The following is a 17423-nucleotide window of genomic DNA, read 5'->3' as shown; positions in this document are numbered from 1 at the left end:
GAATATTTTTGAGAAAATAATTTTTAAAATACTTAGTCTTCCTATCCATGGACATGGTATCCATCCTTATAGTCATCTTTATAGCCCTCCATAAAGATTTGTGGTCTCTTCATACATATTTCATTATATTTACTCCTACACTTTTACAGAGTTTTGAGTATGTGTGTTGGTGTGTGTGCATGTGTGTGTACAAATGATCATGAACTATTTTGTTGAGTTATATTTTTAAAGTAATTATTGTAGGTACATAAGGAAGTTATTGATATTTGGTATATTTTGTGACTGACCTCATCAACTTTGGATACATAACTCCTGATTCTTACTCCTTTTTTGTAGTCCATTCTCTTGTGTTTTTCATATAGATACTGATATCATCTTCAAATAAAGTTACCACTTAATTCTAATTCTTTATATCTTTTTAAAACTTTAAAAAACTTTTCTTGGGGTGTCTGGGAGCACAACCTTCCAGGTGCACTCCAGAGCCCTGCATGCTTTGGAGGTGCCATCTTTCCTCCTTCCAAGTGAGGACGTCAGGCCATCTTCATCTCAGAGACTTAGAGGTGAGGACTCTACTTTTACAAGAGAGCTTCAGCTGGTGCTGACCTGGCCTGGAGCTGATCTGCAAAGCCTGGCACGTGGGACACATTATTTTACAGCTCTCCTCTGATGCAGTCTTCACTCTTTCTCTTGATTTTGATGTTTACTGACCACTGACATATGACATGCCTAGCTCTTGGTAGAGGGAATCCCAAGCAGTGGTATCAGAGACACACCCATGAGGCAGAGCCCTCACCTGGCTGGGGTCTGCATGGAAGGGTCTGCAAGTAATTTTGCAGTATGGGCCAGCAAGGCTAAAACTTGGTGATTTGCAGAACAGATATAAATATGTCAGCATGCAAAGAAATTTTTCAGAAATCTCTTCAGCTTTTTAATGACCCTCTAGCTAAAGAAGAATGCGTTTTCATGGATATTGTTGAACCTCTGTACATGTAACTACTTGAGGAGATTAATATCACTGAGGAGCCATTTTTTAAAGTAAACTATGAAACATAGAATCATTTAACAGAAATCTCTACAGGCAGCCCATCTGCGACCCACAAGAAGTCATTCCAACTTTTAACTGGCTCTCAATGAGATCTTCTTGGATGTTGAACCTGACTCAGTCTTAAGTCAGATTCAAAGAGGACCATTCACTGTGTTGCAAAGTAAGAATATGAGATACCTGAATCCAGAAGACGTTGACCAGCTCATCATCATCAGTGGCATGGTGATCAGGATGTCTCAGCTGATTCCAGAGATGCATGGGGTCTTCTTGCAGTGCTAGGTGTGCACCCACATTGCCCTTGTAGAAATGGACCGTGACTGAATCACTAAGTCCGGGGTGTGTAAATGCTGCCACATCACCTACAACATGGCACTGATCCACTGCTGCTTCATTTGCTATGATAAACAAACAAACAAACAAATCAAACTCTGAGTCTCCTGAAAAGCCTCCTACTATTATCTTTTTCTCACAAAGATCTTGTGGACAAGGCTCAACTTGGAGAGAGAGTGAATGTCACAGACATCTACAGAGCTGTTCCTGTTGAGGCAGTCCAAGGGTGAGCAATGTGAAGTCTTCTACAAACCCCACATTGATGTTGTTATTGGAAAATGGAAGAAAACCATCTGCATGAAATGCAGAGGAAGAAGCAGGGCAGAAAGTTTTTGAGAGAATTGTGTAGTATTGCTTAAGGAACTTTCCAGAAAATCAGACATTTATGAGAGACTTGCTTCAGCTTTGGCTCCAAGCGTGTTAAAACATGAAGATTTACAAAAGGGAATCTTGCTTCAGCTTTTCCAGAAAATAAGGAAAGATTTTAGTAACGTAAAGAGGGGCAGACTTCACGCTGTCATCAATATCCTGCTGTGTGGTGGTGACCCTGGGACCCGCAAGTCCCAGGTGTCCCAGCATATGTACAGTGTGCTCCCCGGGGACCAGTACACATCTGAGAAGCGCTTTAACTTCCACTTCCAAACTTGTATAATTTTGGTGATAAGTAGCATCTTGGTTTAATAAAAATGCCACAAATGGTTTGCTCTTAAGTGTACTAAGTGTATTATTTGATAAGAATTTTTTTTAATTCTGTAAAGAATGTATCCTATTTTTGTTTTACTATATTTTGTACTTATTTTGTTGTTGTTGTTACTTATTTTCTCCAATTATAAGGCAGAGAAAACTGATTCTCAGAAAACTTAAATGATTTAGTAAGGGTTGGTTACGCAGCAAATTAGATTTCAATACCAAGTTTTCTGGCTTCCAGTTCTATGTTCTGTGCACCATACAGTTTACCCTTTTCATTGTTCATACAAGAAGTGAACACTTCACTACTGTCCAAGCCATTTGGCTAGAGAAAATACACACACCAAGAAATCCGGGGTATAGGCGCCATTGTTAATAAGTATACAAACAATATCTTAGTTTTAATATGACTTTTTCATATGCTCTGAAGTTGGAGTGTACATTGATGAAGCTGCAAGAGGGTTATTTCAAAGGCATAGACTATATTTTTAAAAGCTCTTGTGGCAAAAAGTTTATTTGCACACATATGCAATCTTTGGTTTATTATGAGAAGCTACATTTAATTGTAATATAGATTTTAGCAAAGAGTTTTCATGTTATATAATTTAAATTTGATGATGTTACATACCCTGCAACAAGCATTTAAATCTTTTAAATTAAATAAGTAAAACAAAATAAAAGCTGAAGTGCTCTGGAAGAGAGAAGGAGGGAGATCTTCATTGTTACCACCATAATCGGTTCTCAAAACCACAATTTGAAAACCACTTCCCAGGGACATTTTGAAATCAACTTAATTCAGGCAGATCTGCCACCTTTCTCACAGACTGTGGAGTGGCGTCACACCCTTGCAACACAGGCAGCCTACTTTTATTTACAACCTTGTTCTAAGATTAAATGGCAATCACTTTCTGTTTTTTCTTACTGTTAGTAGCGAAACGGTTTCCAAGAGGACACTTTGTTCATTCATGTATTCATCACTCGTTTAGCACATTTTTGTCAAATGCCTAGCCTGTGGAATGTATTATTCAAATTCTTTTATGTGATTACCCCAGAGGAATTTAGAGCCTAGTAGGGAATATTGACTAAGCATACAAAAAGCAGTAGTCTAAGGAGAGGCAACGAAGGCCCCAAACGTGGTAAAAATATGATTCTGTGGAATCTTAGCAAGGGACACAGTGCAGCGTGCTGTGGCACACGCTCAGATCCCTGCTTCATGGCGCAGGAGAGCACGTCGCTGGACCTCTGTTCAGGAGCGGTCTTGTCTGGGGCAGGAGGGAGCTGCTCCACTTCCTTTCTGGAAAAGCCAGCACCCGGTGGCTGCTCATTGCAGAGCTAGAAAGGTCAGAATCTCTTGCCTCCATTTGAGATAAGTCAGAAGAGTTATTGAAAGTAATGAGATTTGGTTTGTTAGTTCAGTTATTTCATTAGATTCTACATATGAATGATGGGAAAAATTAAATTAAATTTTAGAAAACAGAAAATAACTAGAGACTAGCCCACGGGATCACCTGAGCCGGTGCTCTATTTGCATTGCATCCCCTCCCCCCCCCCAGCTCCTTTTCTCACTGTCTTGCAGGTACTTTTCTAGGCACACTTCAGGTAACCCCCCTGCACACACATTTTCATTTCAGAGCTGTTTCCTGGAGAACCTGACCCAAAACAGAGAAAATAAATTAGGAAAAAAATTACATGGAACTGATAGCATCTCAATGCAAATTTGAAAATCAGCAGGTTTAAGATACATAAAGCTATGGAGAAGAACACATTTCATTCAGATGGTGGGAACACTCTAGCTGACATATCTATTGAAATAAAATATATGGACAGTGACAGAGATGGATTAAAATACTAGAGTACACAAAACACCTGGGTAGAGTAGTTTGGACTGGAAAGAGACTGAGGAAAGGAATTTATTTTCTAGGTAAATAAAAGATACTAAAAAAGTTTCTGAGCATGAGTCTGACACAATCAGAGCTGAGTTTTAGAAAGAATATGCTTACATCTTCTGTTCAATGATTTTAAAAAACTAAGAAAAGTATTCCACTCAAAATATGTGATTACACAAAAGCAGTGACATTTTCTATGTATTCTACCCTAGTAAACCAATCAAGATTTGATAGATCCCTTGTTTTAAAAAGAAGAAAAGATTTGCTAGATCCTTAAATCCACATTGGCTTAACGGATCAATTTCTGTTAAAATCCTTTGCTGTAACTATTTTCAATACCAGTTGTGGGAAAATGTAGTACAGCAACATTTGTGGCAGGATATCAAAGCTTTTAGTACCAACACATTTTCCCATATTGAAACATTTTGATAAATGTATCTAAAAGAGATATCTTGATACATGTTGATATCTAAAAGATTATTCTTTAAAATGGCAAAAAATATTGAAATGACTCTAATTCTTATATGGCAACCTATTCATTCAACAAATATTTATTGACTACTACCATATGGTGTGCTGTGAGATCACAGAATAAGGAAGCAAAATAGAAATATCAAAAATAATTACAAGTGCGATCAGTCCTACAAAAGGGGAAACACCAACTGTTCTGGAAATATGTGACTGGGGAACCTACTTAGGCAGAAGAATGACAGATAAGTGGAAACATTTAAGATGAGTAGTCATTAGCCAGGAAAAGAAAGAGAAGAGTGTTCCAGAAATGGGAAAGGAAGAATGTTTCATGCAGGGCACTAGAATGTTAGCAGACTTGCAGGAAAGGGAGCTTGTCACATTTGAAATAAGACCAGGAGGCTAAAATAGAGACAGAACAGGGCCATGGTTCCTCATTAGGTCAGGAGAAAGGTCACGAAGGGTTTTTTTTAAACCATGTTAAAAGGCCCTAAATTTTAGGGGTAAGTTTAAGCCGCTGAGGTATTTTTAATAAAATCAGACTAGTCAGTGGCTGCCAAGTGGAGAATCTATTCTACACCTGCCATTGGACCAGGATGGGCTGCATGAGAAAACAACAGTTAAGAGGCTGATGCTCCAGTTTGGAGGAAGCTTAGGAAATAATGTGGATCATAGAGATGGGTGGAAGTAGATATCTACTTTATTTTATTGAAATAAAATCTGATGATTTAACAGAAATGTGTGGGGAAGAAGAAGAAAATGGTTTCTGACTTGGACAAAAATAACTCTTGGAAGGTGGGGGTTTGTTGTTGTTTTTAAATCTGTATACTTGAGGAAAGGAAACCTATAACTTTGCTTTTTGTGTAAATCACTATGTACCATTTAGAACTGATAAACTTGAAAGAAGGAGAGAGAATTTGGGAAAACTTAATCTGACTTACTAGAAACAGTACTGACTTGTAATGTAAGCTTGCCTTTCTACAAAATGTGTGCAGATAAACTTGTTGCCGCAAGTGCTTTTAAAAAATCAGTCTGCCTTTGGAATAGTTCTCTTGCGGACTCATCAATGTGCCCTCTAAGTCCAGGGGCATTTGAATCATAAAATGGGTCAAATGGCATAAGTTTAATTTAATTTAGTTCAACATACATATTTTAAACAGTCAGCCATGATATACATATGTTATGATGGACACGCAATTTACATAATCTAGAAAAAAAAGTATGAGGCACATGCTGAAGGTTTTAGTTCAGGTTCTTCAAGTAGACAGTTGTCTGGGCCTCAGTTTCTTCTTTCCTAAGATATATATAGCATGATCAGTATGCTAGTAACCTCCCATTTACTTCTTAGTTTGCTTCAAGTCTTTATTTTGAATGAATATTTGAGTGTATATGTACATATGTAAGTATGTATGTATATATCTATATGCACATATATACACATATAAATGTTATATGCCAACTCAAATTTTCCTAACCATTTCACATAAATTGTTTTTTGTTTTCATTTTTTGTTATTTTGCATCTGGTATCTTAGTATTTATCTACCCATTATATTTCTTTTCTGGATAGAAAATGTAGTATTTTCCTTCTGCAGACATTTTTCTATCTGAAATTAACTTATGAAACAAGAGGATATCAGGACACGCCACTGAATCTGGCATCTCTCAATGTGTTCACTGCCTTGCTGGGCTCATGTTTATTTAACAGAGTATCCTTGGTTACCAAGCATGTCTGTAGGTTGCAAGGAACCTAGGAATATGTATAAGGAAATTAGATGAGTGTCAAATATTTGATGTTCCATGTGATCTTCCAAAAGAATCTCTAAGTTACTTTATGGATTCAAGCATAGAAGAAAAGTCTTCAGCCTCATAAACAAAGTGAAACAAATTTTTAGTAATATTTTTTCTTCTTGTTTCCAATTTATTCATTGGGGAACATTTTTTTTTTTTCCTTTTCAGAAACTGATTATCCAATGTTAAATTATTCACAACCTTTGATTCTACACTTTTAATTTTTCTCCTCTTGTGCTTTCTGTATTTGTTGCTCACTGGTATTTCTATATAGAGTGGGTGAGATGAAATCCAAACCAATTTTACTTGGTATTTTAATAAAGGTTTTCTTTGGCAGCAATTTTTACTGTCAATTTAAAGGACATTTAGAAATTATTTGTATGTGTTACTCATACTATCAATGTCCCATTAGCTTATTTTGTTTAGAATATGCTATATCATCAAGAGATAAAAACCATAACTGCATGAACAAAGACAATGACTGCCTATCACCACCTGGCCAGCACACATGTCTTACCAAGGCTCTGTTTTCAAGGTTGATATGAGGATAAATGGAGGGGATGGGGGAAGGTTAAAAGCATGGGAATATTCTTGGGCAATCAAAAATCAGAATTTAAGTGTGGGACAGATAACAAGGAGCTTCAGTTAAAGAGTTTATTTGCTTGAAATATTGGCCTCCCAAGCATCCCTTGAATCTTCATGAGAGAAGGTTTTACTGATTATATGTGCTAACAGCTCATTAAGAATATAACATAAATAAGTTAAATTACAAAGTCACAAAGGTGAACAAGGTAAGTGGAGGCCACAGTAAACTAAATACAGGTCCCTGATTTAAGGTTATGTACTTGTGTAATGTAAGTGGACTAAGATGCTTAGTACTAGATACAAGCTAGGAATGAAGACATTGCCCCAGAGTGGCCATGGGAGTTTTCATTGGGAATAATAGTAATATAGTTCCAGGCAGTCTAATGTTCAAAAGTTTGGAAATTACAGCACTATGGCATTTTTGCAATGAAGCAATCATATTGATATAAAATATATTTTCTCTTTTTCTTAAAAATAAAGCACTATGGCAAAAATTTAAGATTATTATCTTTTCAGGGGATATTACTGAAGTGTAATTGGGGACGAGATGAGCTCTTGTAAAATCTTACTGAATATAAATCGTTTGAACTTAAATGTAGTAATATATGCTATATTTGTCAATCAAACTCCCACAGTATTTGCCATTTGGAGATATTCATGATAATAAGATCCACTGCACTTATCCCGATCTTTAAAATTTTAAAGGATAATTGAATTCTTTGAAATACTAGTACTGAGCAAGCATGCAGGATCAAATTGACTTGCAAGAATTGGATAATATACCTCCTTTATTTTTCCCCCCCTACCCCTACCTCCCACCAGTAAAAGGAGTGAATAGATCCTAGACCAGCTACTTTAACTCTTTTATACCCAAATACCAATTAGTGAAATGTAATTGAGTCAAAATTTTCAAAAATATTGTCCAAAGCCATGTGAATATTCAAGCATATAATGAAATTTGTCACCCTAAACATTAGTTGAAAAAAACCAGGAGCATGTCTACAATTTTTAGCAGAATTAGAAAGCCTTCACAATTGCAGAATCTGAGAGGGGGAGTTGGGGTGGAGGAGGTCAATGAGAAAAAAGGGAGGATATATGTAATACTCTCAACAGCTGGAGAGTGAGCCCAGCTGGTATGGCTCAGCAGTTGAGCATCTACCTAGGATCCAGGAGCTCTTGCTTGGATCCCCAGTAGGGGGCATGCAGGAGGCAGCCAATTAATGACAACTCTCTCATCATTGATGTTTCTCTCTCCCTCTCCCTTTCTCTCTCTGAAATCAATAAAGATATATTTTAAAAAATAATAAAAATTTTAAAAAAATGGAGAATGAAAAATCATGTGGATGATGATGACGATAATAGTAATTAAACTTCCACAACTTATCAAACACTCTACTATATATATATGTATTATATGACTCATAATAGTCTTCTGGGGTAGGTACTATTATTTTATAATAATCCCATTTAACAGATGTAGAAGTTGGAGCATAGAGAAGTTAAATAACTTAGCCAGATTTACACAGCTAATAGATTCTGATACCACTGATCAAATCAGGAAGTCTGACTCCAACATCCATGGAATTTCCTGCTAAATCATACATGGGAAGAGCACAGCCACATGAAATTCAATATACCTTTTAATAAAACTGAATATTAAAAGAGAAGCTGGCTTATTAGGAAATAAATATGGAGATCTGTTTTATTGGTCATAACTGTTAAAAAAATGAAATAGATTAAATACTGAAAGTAATGAGTAAAGCAATGGTTTTCTTGAATGCCCATAATGAACTTAGTATCATGCAATGGGCTACAAGACACACAAGCAGTAGGAGATATAGCAGATAACATAATACCTGTTGATAAAGACTGGAAGTTGAGTTAGAGGTTATGGCAAATGAGATACAGATGCTACATGACTTATTATGAGGTTATGTCCCAATAAACCTATCATAAGTTGAAAATATTGCTAGTAAAACACTTACCAACCATCATAGCTTAGCCTAATTTACCTTAATGTGCTCAGAACACAATATCCAAAAAATGCTGGTAACCAAATATGCTGTAGAGTGTAGGTTGTTTACCCTTGTGATTGTGTGGCTGACTGGGAGCCGCTGACCAACATTGGCCCTGGGGGAAGGGGGTTGGGGGGATCAAAATTCAAAATCTGAAGTACTATTTCTACCAGATGCATATTGCTTTTGCACCATTGCAAAGATGAAAAAATCATAAGTCAAACCATCGTAAATTGGGGACTGTCTGTATATTGAGTTATCAAACATCATAGAAGAGATACTTACAGCGATTTACAAACTGAGGTAACTTGTTCAAATAAATATGATTATCAGACTAAAACTCTTAAGTTAGAAGCACTGTAGTTTAGAAGTGACTCAGAATATGATTTTTACTTGTCAAATCCTAAATAATGTGAAGGCTGATAAACTAAACTGAGAAAAGAATGGTAAACAAGAAAGAGAGAAGTGTGACCTATATTACCATCTGCTGGGGAAGTGAACATCTGTCATGTTGAATGAGAGATGAAGTTGACAATTCCCAATGAATCTCAACAACCAGCACTGCTGGTTAAGAGCAAAACCATACCGCAAGCCTAATTTACCTTTCATTTTTTAATTTAGACAAGATATTTAAAGAAGGAGGAAAAATAAACCTCTAATAAGTTATAAACCATGGATTCTTAAAAGCCCAGATATAATTTTAGATCAAATTAGAACAGCATTGTGCTGGAGAAAGAATATTGTCAAAACGTGTCCCTAGAGTAGATCTGTGCTCTGTAGAAGCCTCTTGTTTTCTGACTGATGGCTCCCTGCATGTCAGAAGGTATGGCCGTCAAAAACCCTAGCCCAGAATTCAGTCTCAGCCGTAACATAGCGTCAGTTTGTGTGATCATTTGACTCGTTGGGTTTAAATATTCTGTCTGTGAAGTGGATGCCCTCGGATTAAGGGATTCTTAAGATTACTTTCAATTGCTGTCCTATTTATCCTGTGCACTTATTTAAAAGTAGCCTGTTAATAATTGCATGCTTAAAATAATATTTATTTTATAGATGAAAATTGTGTTCCTAGAATGTCCTTTTATACTTTACTATTATTACTCTTTCACTTTTTTCTGAACTCTTACATCAGTGCCTTTTTTCTCCTTTAGGGTGGAGTTAGTGGGCTGACTGGAGAGCTGGAATTTGGAGAAAATGGAGGCAATCCCAATGTCCACTTTGAAATTCTTGGAACCAACTATGGAGAAGAGCTTGGCCGAGGCATTCGCAAAGTAAGACCAGAAGCATTGATAAATATGCTTTTCCTGTAGTAACTATGGTTTCATTTTATTGTCTTCAGGCAATATGGTCACAGTATACATTATAGTTTCTCCTATAGCTTGAAAGAGAAGAAAGGGGGAGAATTAGGCATTTAAATGACCTTAAGTACTTACCAGTAGTGTTAATCAATGGATTCTATTTATGCCTTAGAATAATTTAAAGGAAGAAAGGTAATCTGATGGTTTCCTAGGGAACTAGCATAATCTTTCATTCATTATAATAATTTTTGTAAAGTAGTGAATTTAAAATGTATACAATGCATATAGTTGCTTGGTTTTTAACTTGTAACATGCACAAAATCTGAAAACGAGCTTAGAGAAATTTCGTATAGTAAGAGTGAAATTCTACTATAAAACTGTGACATTTCAGTATTTCAACTTCAAAAGTGGCATGCATAAGTAGAAAATGGCTTGCAGGAACTAAGCTGCAATAAAGGATGTTTCATGAACTACTGGAGCAATAACTTTCTCCAGGAGAAATATAAAAGCCCCTGGAAAAAATGGATCGATATTTTGAATTTGCCACTTTTATATATTTGTGGTGGGGAAAATCCCAAGGTAACTAAATATGCATACAAAGTTCATAACTATAAATTTCTAAGTGTATAAAGTTGCTGCATCAACAGTTAAGAGGTTCTTCAGTAGGCTTTCCTTTCCAGTGTTGTGGTACAGAATGCGGAGAAACTTTAGACAAAACTAAGTTAGTTGTTCTAATCAGCCATAAAACCTCTTGGTAACTGTAAGCTAGAGGAATTGAAACTATCTTAATGTGTTTTTAATTATTACTTTATAGTGAAGCATAGCAAACATAAAAAACTGCAAAAAATATAAGGATTGTTTAGTGAATTATTTTAAAGGAAACAACTACTATGGACAAGAAATAGAACATATCAAGCATTCTCAACACTCTCATATACTTCATTCCCAACCTCCCTTCTGAATGGTATAGCTAATTAGTATGAATTTTATGATACTCATTTCTTTAGTGTTGAATAGAATTTCATAACCTGTATTTGCATCTCCTATGGTTTGTTTCCACTTTTAGGCTATTATAAGCAGTGCTGTTATGAATATTCTTGGACATGTATCTTGGCTATACTTCTGTACTTGTGCATGTATCTGTAGATTTTGTATCCAGGGGTAGAATTGTTTCAATATAAGAAAGCATATCTTTAAGTTTACTGGATAACCTTAAAGCCATTTTCATAGAGATTTTCTAGTTTACATATCATCAGTAGGGAAACGAGTTCTTATTGCCCATTATTCTCACTGGATCTTGGTTTTGTAAGACTTTTAAATTTTTATTAAGTTACTGAATATATAATGATATATCCTAATTATTTCAATTTTTATTTCCCTGATTATAAAAAATGTTCTGGCATGTTTTCCTATAATTCTTGGCTGTCTTCAGATTTCTCTTTGAGTTTATTGCCTGTTCTAGGCTTTTGGCCATTTTCTATTGGGTTGTCTTTTTTTTATAATTGATTCTAGGAGTTATATATATATATATATTGAATATTCTTTTGTTATTTAGTTATGTTGTAAATAGTATCCTCTTTGTGTATTTTATTTTCATTTCATTCATAGTACCTTTAAGTTAGCAGAATCATGAATTTTCTTCTTTATGATTATTGTCACTTAGTCTTATTCAAAAAATCATTCCCTATTGCCAGTCATAAAGATATTATTATGCTCAATTATATACAAAAGGCTTTAGAGTTTTGCCTTTTATATTGAAGCCTTTTGTCTACTAGGAATTATTCTTATATATGGGACAAGGAATGAGTATAATTTCACTCTTTCATATAGTAACTTGCTTACTTGTTTTTATTGAGATTTAATTTAAATACAATAAAATGTAATAAAATTTTAAATGTACAAAGACTTTCAGTGGTTACATTTACCAGTGTGACCACCACCTAGATCAAGTCAGAGAACACTTCCATCACCCAGAATGTCCCATCATTCCGGTTTCCACTCTTAACAACCCAGATAGCTTCGCTTGGTCTTGATATTCATCAACATGAATAATATGGTTTATGATCATTTGTATCTCCTTTCTCTCAACATTATTTTTGTAGATACATTCTTATTTTCACTAATTTTTTACTTACATTGATGAATGGTATTATATTGTATGAATATAATATAGAATCTTTTAAAATTTGATTTCTATTTGTTGCTCATATATGGGAATGACATTCATATTTTATATAGATTTTATATTTTGCTTTCTTGTTCAGTTCTTTAATTGTAATAACTTATCTGTAGATTCTGATGAGTTCTCATATCATCTGTGATGAATGACTTTCCGCTTCTTGTTACACCTTTTATTTCTTCTTGCCTAGTGTACTGAATAGGTCCTCTAGGACAATAATGAATGGAATTAATAATAATAGACATGTTTTGCTCATCAGTCTCAAAAAAAAGATGTCAGCATTATACTACTGAATATAATATTTTTCTTTTATTAACTTTGATCAGATTAAGAGAGCTACATACATTCTTGAGATAAACCTAATTTTATGTTTATATAAAACTGTATTTAGATTAAAAATATAGTTATTCATGTTTCCATTAAAAAAAAAAATTATTTGTTGCCACCTTGCTTAATGTTTTTACATTGATGTCCATAACTGAGGTTACCTGAAATTGTCTTCTCTGTTGGATTTTATTTTAAATCAAGGTGTTCCTTTAAAACATCTTCAGATCATTCATTTAAATCTTTGCCACAACCAGGCCTGTGGAATTTATAATGACTAGAGTGGATTTAGAGAAATGATGACCTGAATCATCATGCTCAAAGGGATTATTTCTGTAGACAAGTTTTCTCTTATACAAAGTCAAACAGATAATGTAAGTTCTCATGAGTATGCCTCAATGCTATTGTTGGAAACGGGCCTTGCTAGCTCTCAATTACTCTGCAGACATCTAAGAACTAACAAGATGAAGAATCTCAGTAGCCACACTCTGACCAAGTAAAGAAACTACAAAGTATCTCTGTTAATCAGGCCCTAGGCCATGTATGAATTCTTCCCAGGGTGACAGACAGTGCCATCCATTAGTTACAGCAAGTCTCATCACGATCCTTTCAATTAACATCGTGTTAAAGCTTGAGACTAGAGCTAATCCATCCTCACTTCTGAACGTGGGAGAAATATTCATACAATGACAGTCTATAAGTGACTTGTGAAAAAGGCAATACAGAGTAGGAAATGCTGAACTGAACTAAGAGTTGAGAGACCTGAGTTCTGGTTCTGTTTTCTTTGTTTCTTTAAATACCCTTTTAGATTTAGATACTAAGATTATGTTGGCCTTATAAAATGTGGTGGAGATGGTTTCTTATTTTTCTGTTTTCTCTGAGTTATATAAAATTGGAAGAATTTCTTCCTTGAATGTTTGATAGATCACCTTAATGAAGCCAGCTGAGCCTAGAATTTTCTTTGTGGTAATTGTGTGGGGTTTTTTGGTTTGTTTGCTTTTGTTTTACTAATTCTATTTTTTCATGATAAATAAATAAAAGTCATATTTTTAATACTTCTTGACAACTCAAGAAGTTTTATTTTATGATATTTTAAAGTTTTTTCTAGCTGTATTTGTATAAAATTACTAATACTGTTTTAAACATATGAAATATTTTTAGATCTGAACTTATTTTTATTTCTGAATAGTTTTAGTAAAGAGTACTTTTGAAATTATTATTACAAAGAATCCTACTTCTAATAATGCATTCTTCCCTCATGAATATCTTGTCTGCTATTAACAGAGATAAACTAACTTTTTTCCTGTTACTATTTGGATGGATGGCATTTCTTTTCTCTATCCACTTACCTTCAACTTTTCTGTTTCCTTTTTTCTTTTGTTCCCACACATAATTTTTATAAAAAGTATATAATTGACTATTTGATGACAATTAGACTACTTACTCTCAAAACTGGAGCTTTTCATATATTTACATGAAATGTATTTAGTAGTTTAAGTCTGCCATCTTTTCTACCTTCTACCATTTTGTATATTCTATTCATCTTTCCTATTCTAGTTTCTTTTCCCTCCTTTCTTACCTTTTTTTGGATTGTTAATACATACAGTGTGGGGCAAAAGTAGGTTTACAATTATCCACATGGAAAATAAGGCAATAATTATAAATAATAATACAAGAATAAACTGTTTCATGTACTCATAACTGTAAAACTACTTTTGCCCCACCCTATATATTTTTTACTTTCTTCTTACCTCTTTGACTAATTTGCAAGTTATGTATTCTGTTTTATTTGTTTAATAGTTTCCCTAGAATTTACAACATACATACTTAATTTAGTCACATCTAAAGTTAATCAATATCTTGGTCCTCAGAGATAACAAACATACTTAGAACATTAAACTCCGTTTACTAAATGTATCCATCTCTCAAATTATAGGTTATTATTGTCATGTTTTTAATGTCATCTTTTTTATTTTGAAAAGTATTATCACTACTATTTTATGCAATAAATATTTATTGAACTCTATGCACATATTTTTTACTTTTTTGTTCTTTTTTTCTTCCTGCATTTGTATCTAAAATTGCATTTCTTCTGCCTAAAGTAAAGCTTTTAAATTTTTTTCTTGATGCTTTTCTTGTGGCCAAATTTCTCAGTCATTGTTTATCGGAACATGTCTTTATTTCATCTTCTTTCTCTAAGCATGTTTCCCCTAGACAAAAAATTTTAAACTGTTCTATCTATTTTTTCTGCACACAGGATATCAGTGCACTGGCTTTGGCTTCAGGGTTGTGGTTGAGAGCTTGGCTGTCTGTATAACGGACCGTTTTTTGCCAGTCATCTACCCTAAAAATTGAAAAATTGAAAAATCAGTCTTCTGTGACTGATTTTAAGATTTGTCTTTGTTTTTATATTTCTGTATTTTCACTGTAGAGTAATTGTGGATTTCGCTGTCATGTACATAGTTATGACAGGTTGATGATGCCAAAACTTTGGTTACTCAATGTGCGATTTATGACGACTGAACAGCAATGCCAGGTGTCAGGCGCTGCACTAAATTCCTGAGTCTGGAAGAACACAGAGGTACCCAAGATTACCATTGCCCTGGCTGGCGTTGCTCAGTGGTTGGAGCATTGGCCTGCATACCAGAGGATTGTGGGTTTGATTCCTGGTCAAGGGCATGTACCTGGGTTGCAGGCCTGATCCTTGCCCCCAGTTGGGGTGCGTGAGGGAGGCAACTAATAGATGTGTCTCTTTCACATCGATGTTTTTTTTCCCTCTCTCTTCTCTGTCCCCCTCCCTTCTACTTTCTCTAATAATCAGTGGGAAAAAATAACCTCTCTTCTTGAGTGAGGGTTAAAAAAAAACCAAACCAAACCAAACCAAACAAATAAACAAACAAAAAGATTACCAATAATTCATAGAGAATTTCAAAACTATTAAGGAAAATCTGTGTTAGGCCCAATTCTCTGTCTTCAGTTTCACTTATTTAGTAATAAGAAACTAGCTACATTTATGCAGAATAGGATGGAAACAAAATAATTAACATAATTAACATATAATCACACAATAAGTTTAGTGTAAATGTGATTGAAAATTCAGAAAGTTAAAGTATTCATGGTTTTATAGCAGAAAGTAATATATCTGTTTTTGAAGCTTTTGTTACTTAATTACTTGCCCAATGATATTATAAAACCTTTTTGACTTCATACTTGTGAAATCAAAATTAGTACATAATGTTCCCTATATTGAAAAAAGGGGGGAAAAAGATTTCTGCACACATTAAAGTATACATGCAAAAATAATTTTATTTGCAGATGGGGCTTATACAAATACAAATACAAACAAAAGCTCTTTCTGGAAGTATTAGTTAATTCCTTACGAAACCCTCCTGTTTTTCTTTCCACTCTATTGCCAGTCGTTATCCCCAAGTTTCTGTGTAATATTTTGTATCATGTTCTTTCTTCTGCTATCTCTTGTGTAAACTATCCCAGGTAATGTTGTTATTAATTTTTCTGAAGCCTTATGATCTGAACACTTCCCTATTTTACAAAAACACTTATTCTAATTCAATAATATGTATAAGGAGATAATGATCGTCTTCATTTAGTAATAGAAACTAAGAAGAAAGAGTTTCAACTAGAGGAGGGTCAGCAATGTAGCAGGAAAGCAGTAACATAAAGACTAAAGAGAGTCTATGGAATTTAGGAACTCAGTGGCTGCGGAAATGCAATAGAGCAAATGTGTAGCAAATTTGTACAGCCTGACAGTGTAGCTGCTACTGTCAGGCTGTACAAATTCTTGTTGTGCTACTTAGAACCAAGTTTAAGTAACACGTTTCTAAGCTCATGAGTAGGTACAACCTAAGTGAGTTGGCGATGCGACATATTCAGAACCTTGCCTGGTACATCTAAAGATGCTGTGGTTAGCTGTCATTCATGAGAGAAATCTCAGGTAGTAATGTCAGATGTTTAAATAAGTGGAAAACAAAAAGGAAGGCAATATGTAGAAGCAGTAAGGGTAAATACCGTATTAACCTGTTGGGCTATACGAGTGATTATTAAATGGCTTCGTGAAACTGAGGGGCTGAACTGTCAGAATGTTAGAGACTGAGCATGGTTGATGCTCTCAGGCTGAGCCTATAGAGAGGAAGAGAAAGGGCAAAAGAGAGAAACAGGATCATTTGTAGAAGTCCAGGAGAAAGAGAGAGGGTTGGGTCTAGAATTAGACGGAGTGTTAATCTTAGGCACTGGAAGACATAGTTTCCCAAAGGGATGGGGTGAGGGAGTAAGGAAGAAACGGTGGAAATGCACGCAAGTCTTCTTGTCTGGGGCCAAGATGTTAAGGGAATTAAGAAATATATTATCTTTGCTTGGAGACGTGAGGGGTGAGATTATCTGCTAAGAGGGAAATTGTAGCAGAAAACATTAGAGGTAATGAGATTGGAGGTTTAAGGACAGTTGAATAAGTTTTGATATAGCTGCTGTGGCAAATAGGAGAGAGCTAATTGTGGAACATGGAAAAATTGCCAGGTAGGACTTTTGGCTACAATGAGGTTAGAGATAAAAAATTCCTTTTTTCACTAATCTACATGTTTGTATACTTTTGTCTGGCAGCAATCAGTGGATGAGTTTGAATTAATATAGAGTTGGGATTTCATTGGATTGTTGTAGTTTTATTGTTTTTGATAGCTGTACAAGAGGCAGTGAAGGTAAGGATATTGGCAGGAGAATGACTGGAGTGAGGAAATCTGAAATCTAACTTGGACATGTGTGGTGACGAAGACAGGTGGAGCCTCAACAACAGGAAGAAAGTAAGGCT

The 17423-nt window shown here is 34.9% G+C and overlaps 1 protein-coding gene and 1 pseudogene across 2 annotated transcripts in view; both read left to right on the top strand.

The window, feature by feature from the left end:
• The window catches only part of GRID2 (glutamate ionotropic receptor delta type subunit 2), a 1226675-nt gene that overhangs the window by 739262 nt on the left and 469990 nt on the right, over positions 1-17423 (top strand). For both annotated transcript variants that reach the window (XM_087826562.1, XM_087826560.1), the window contains exon 8: positions 9955-10074. In XM_087826562.1, coding sequence (XP_087682688.1) covers positions 9955-10074 — 120 coding nt within the window. The remainder of the gene's footprint in view (positions 1-9954; positions 10075-17423) is intronic.
• On the top strand, positions 48-2056 carry LOC148094438 (DNA replication licensing factor MCM4 pseudogene; annotated as a pseudogene).

This window comes from Miniopterus natalensis, chromosome 1 (assembly GCF_054644295.1).
Source record: "Miniopterus natalensis isolate mMinNat1 chromosome 1, mMinNat1.hap1, whole genome shotgun sequence".
NCBI classification, from domain to species: domain Eukaryota; kingdom Metazoa; phylum Chordata; class Mammalia; order Chiroptera; family Miniopteridae; genus Miniopterus; species Miniopterus natalensis.
This window is presented reverse-complemented; position numbering and strand designations above follow the sequence as displayed.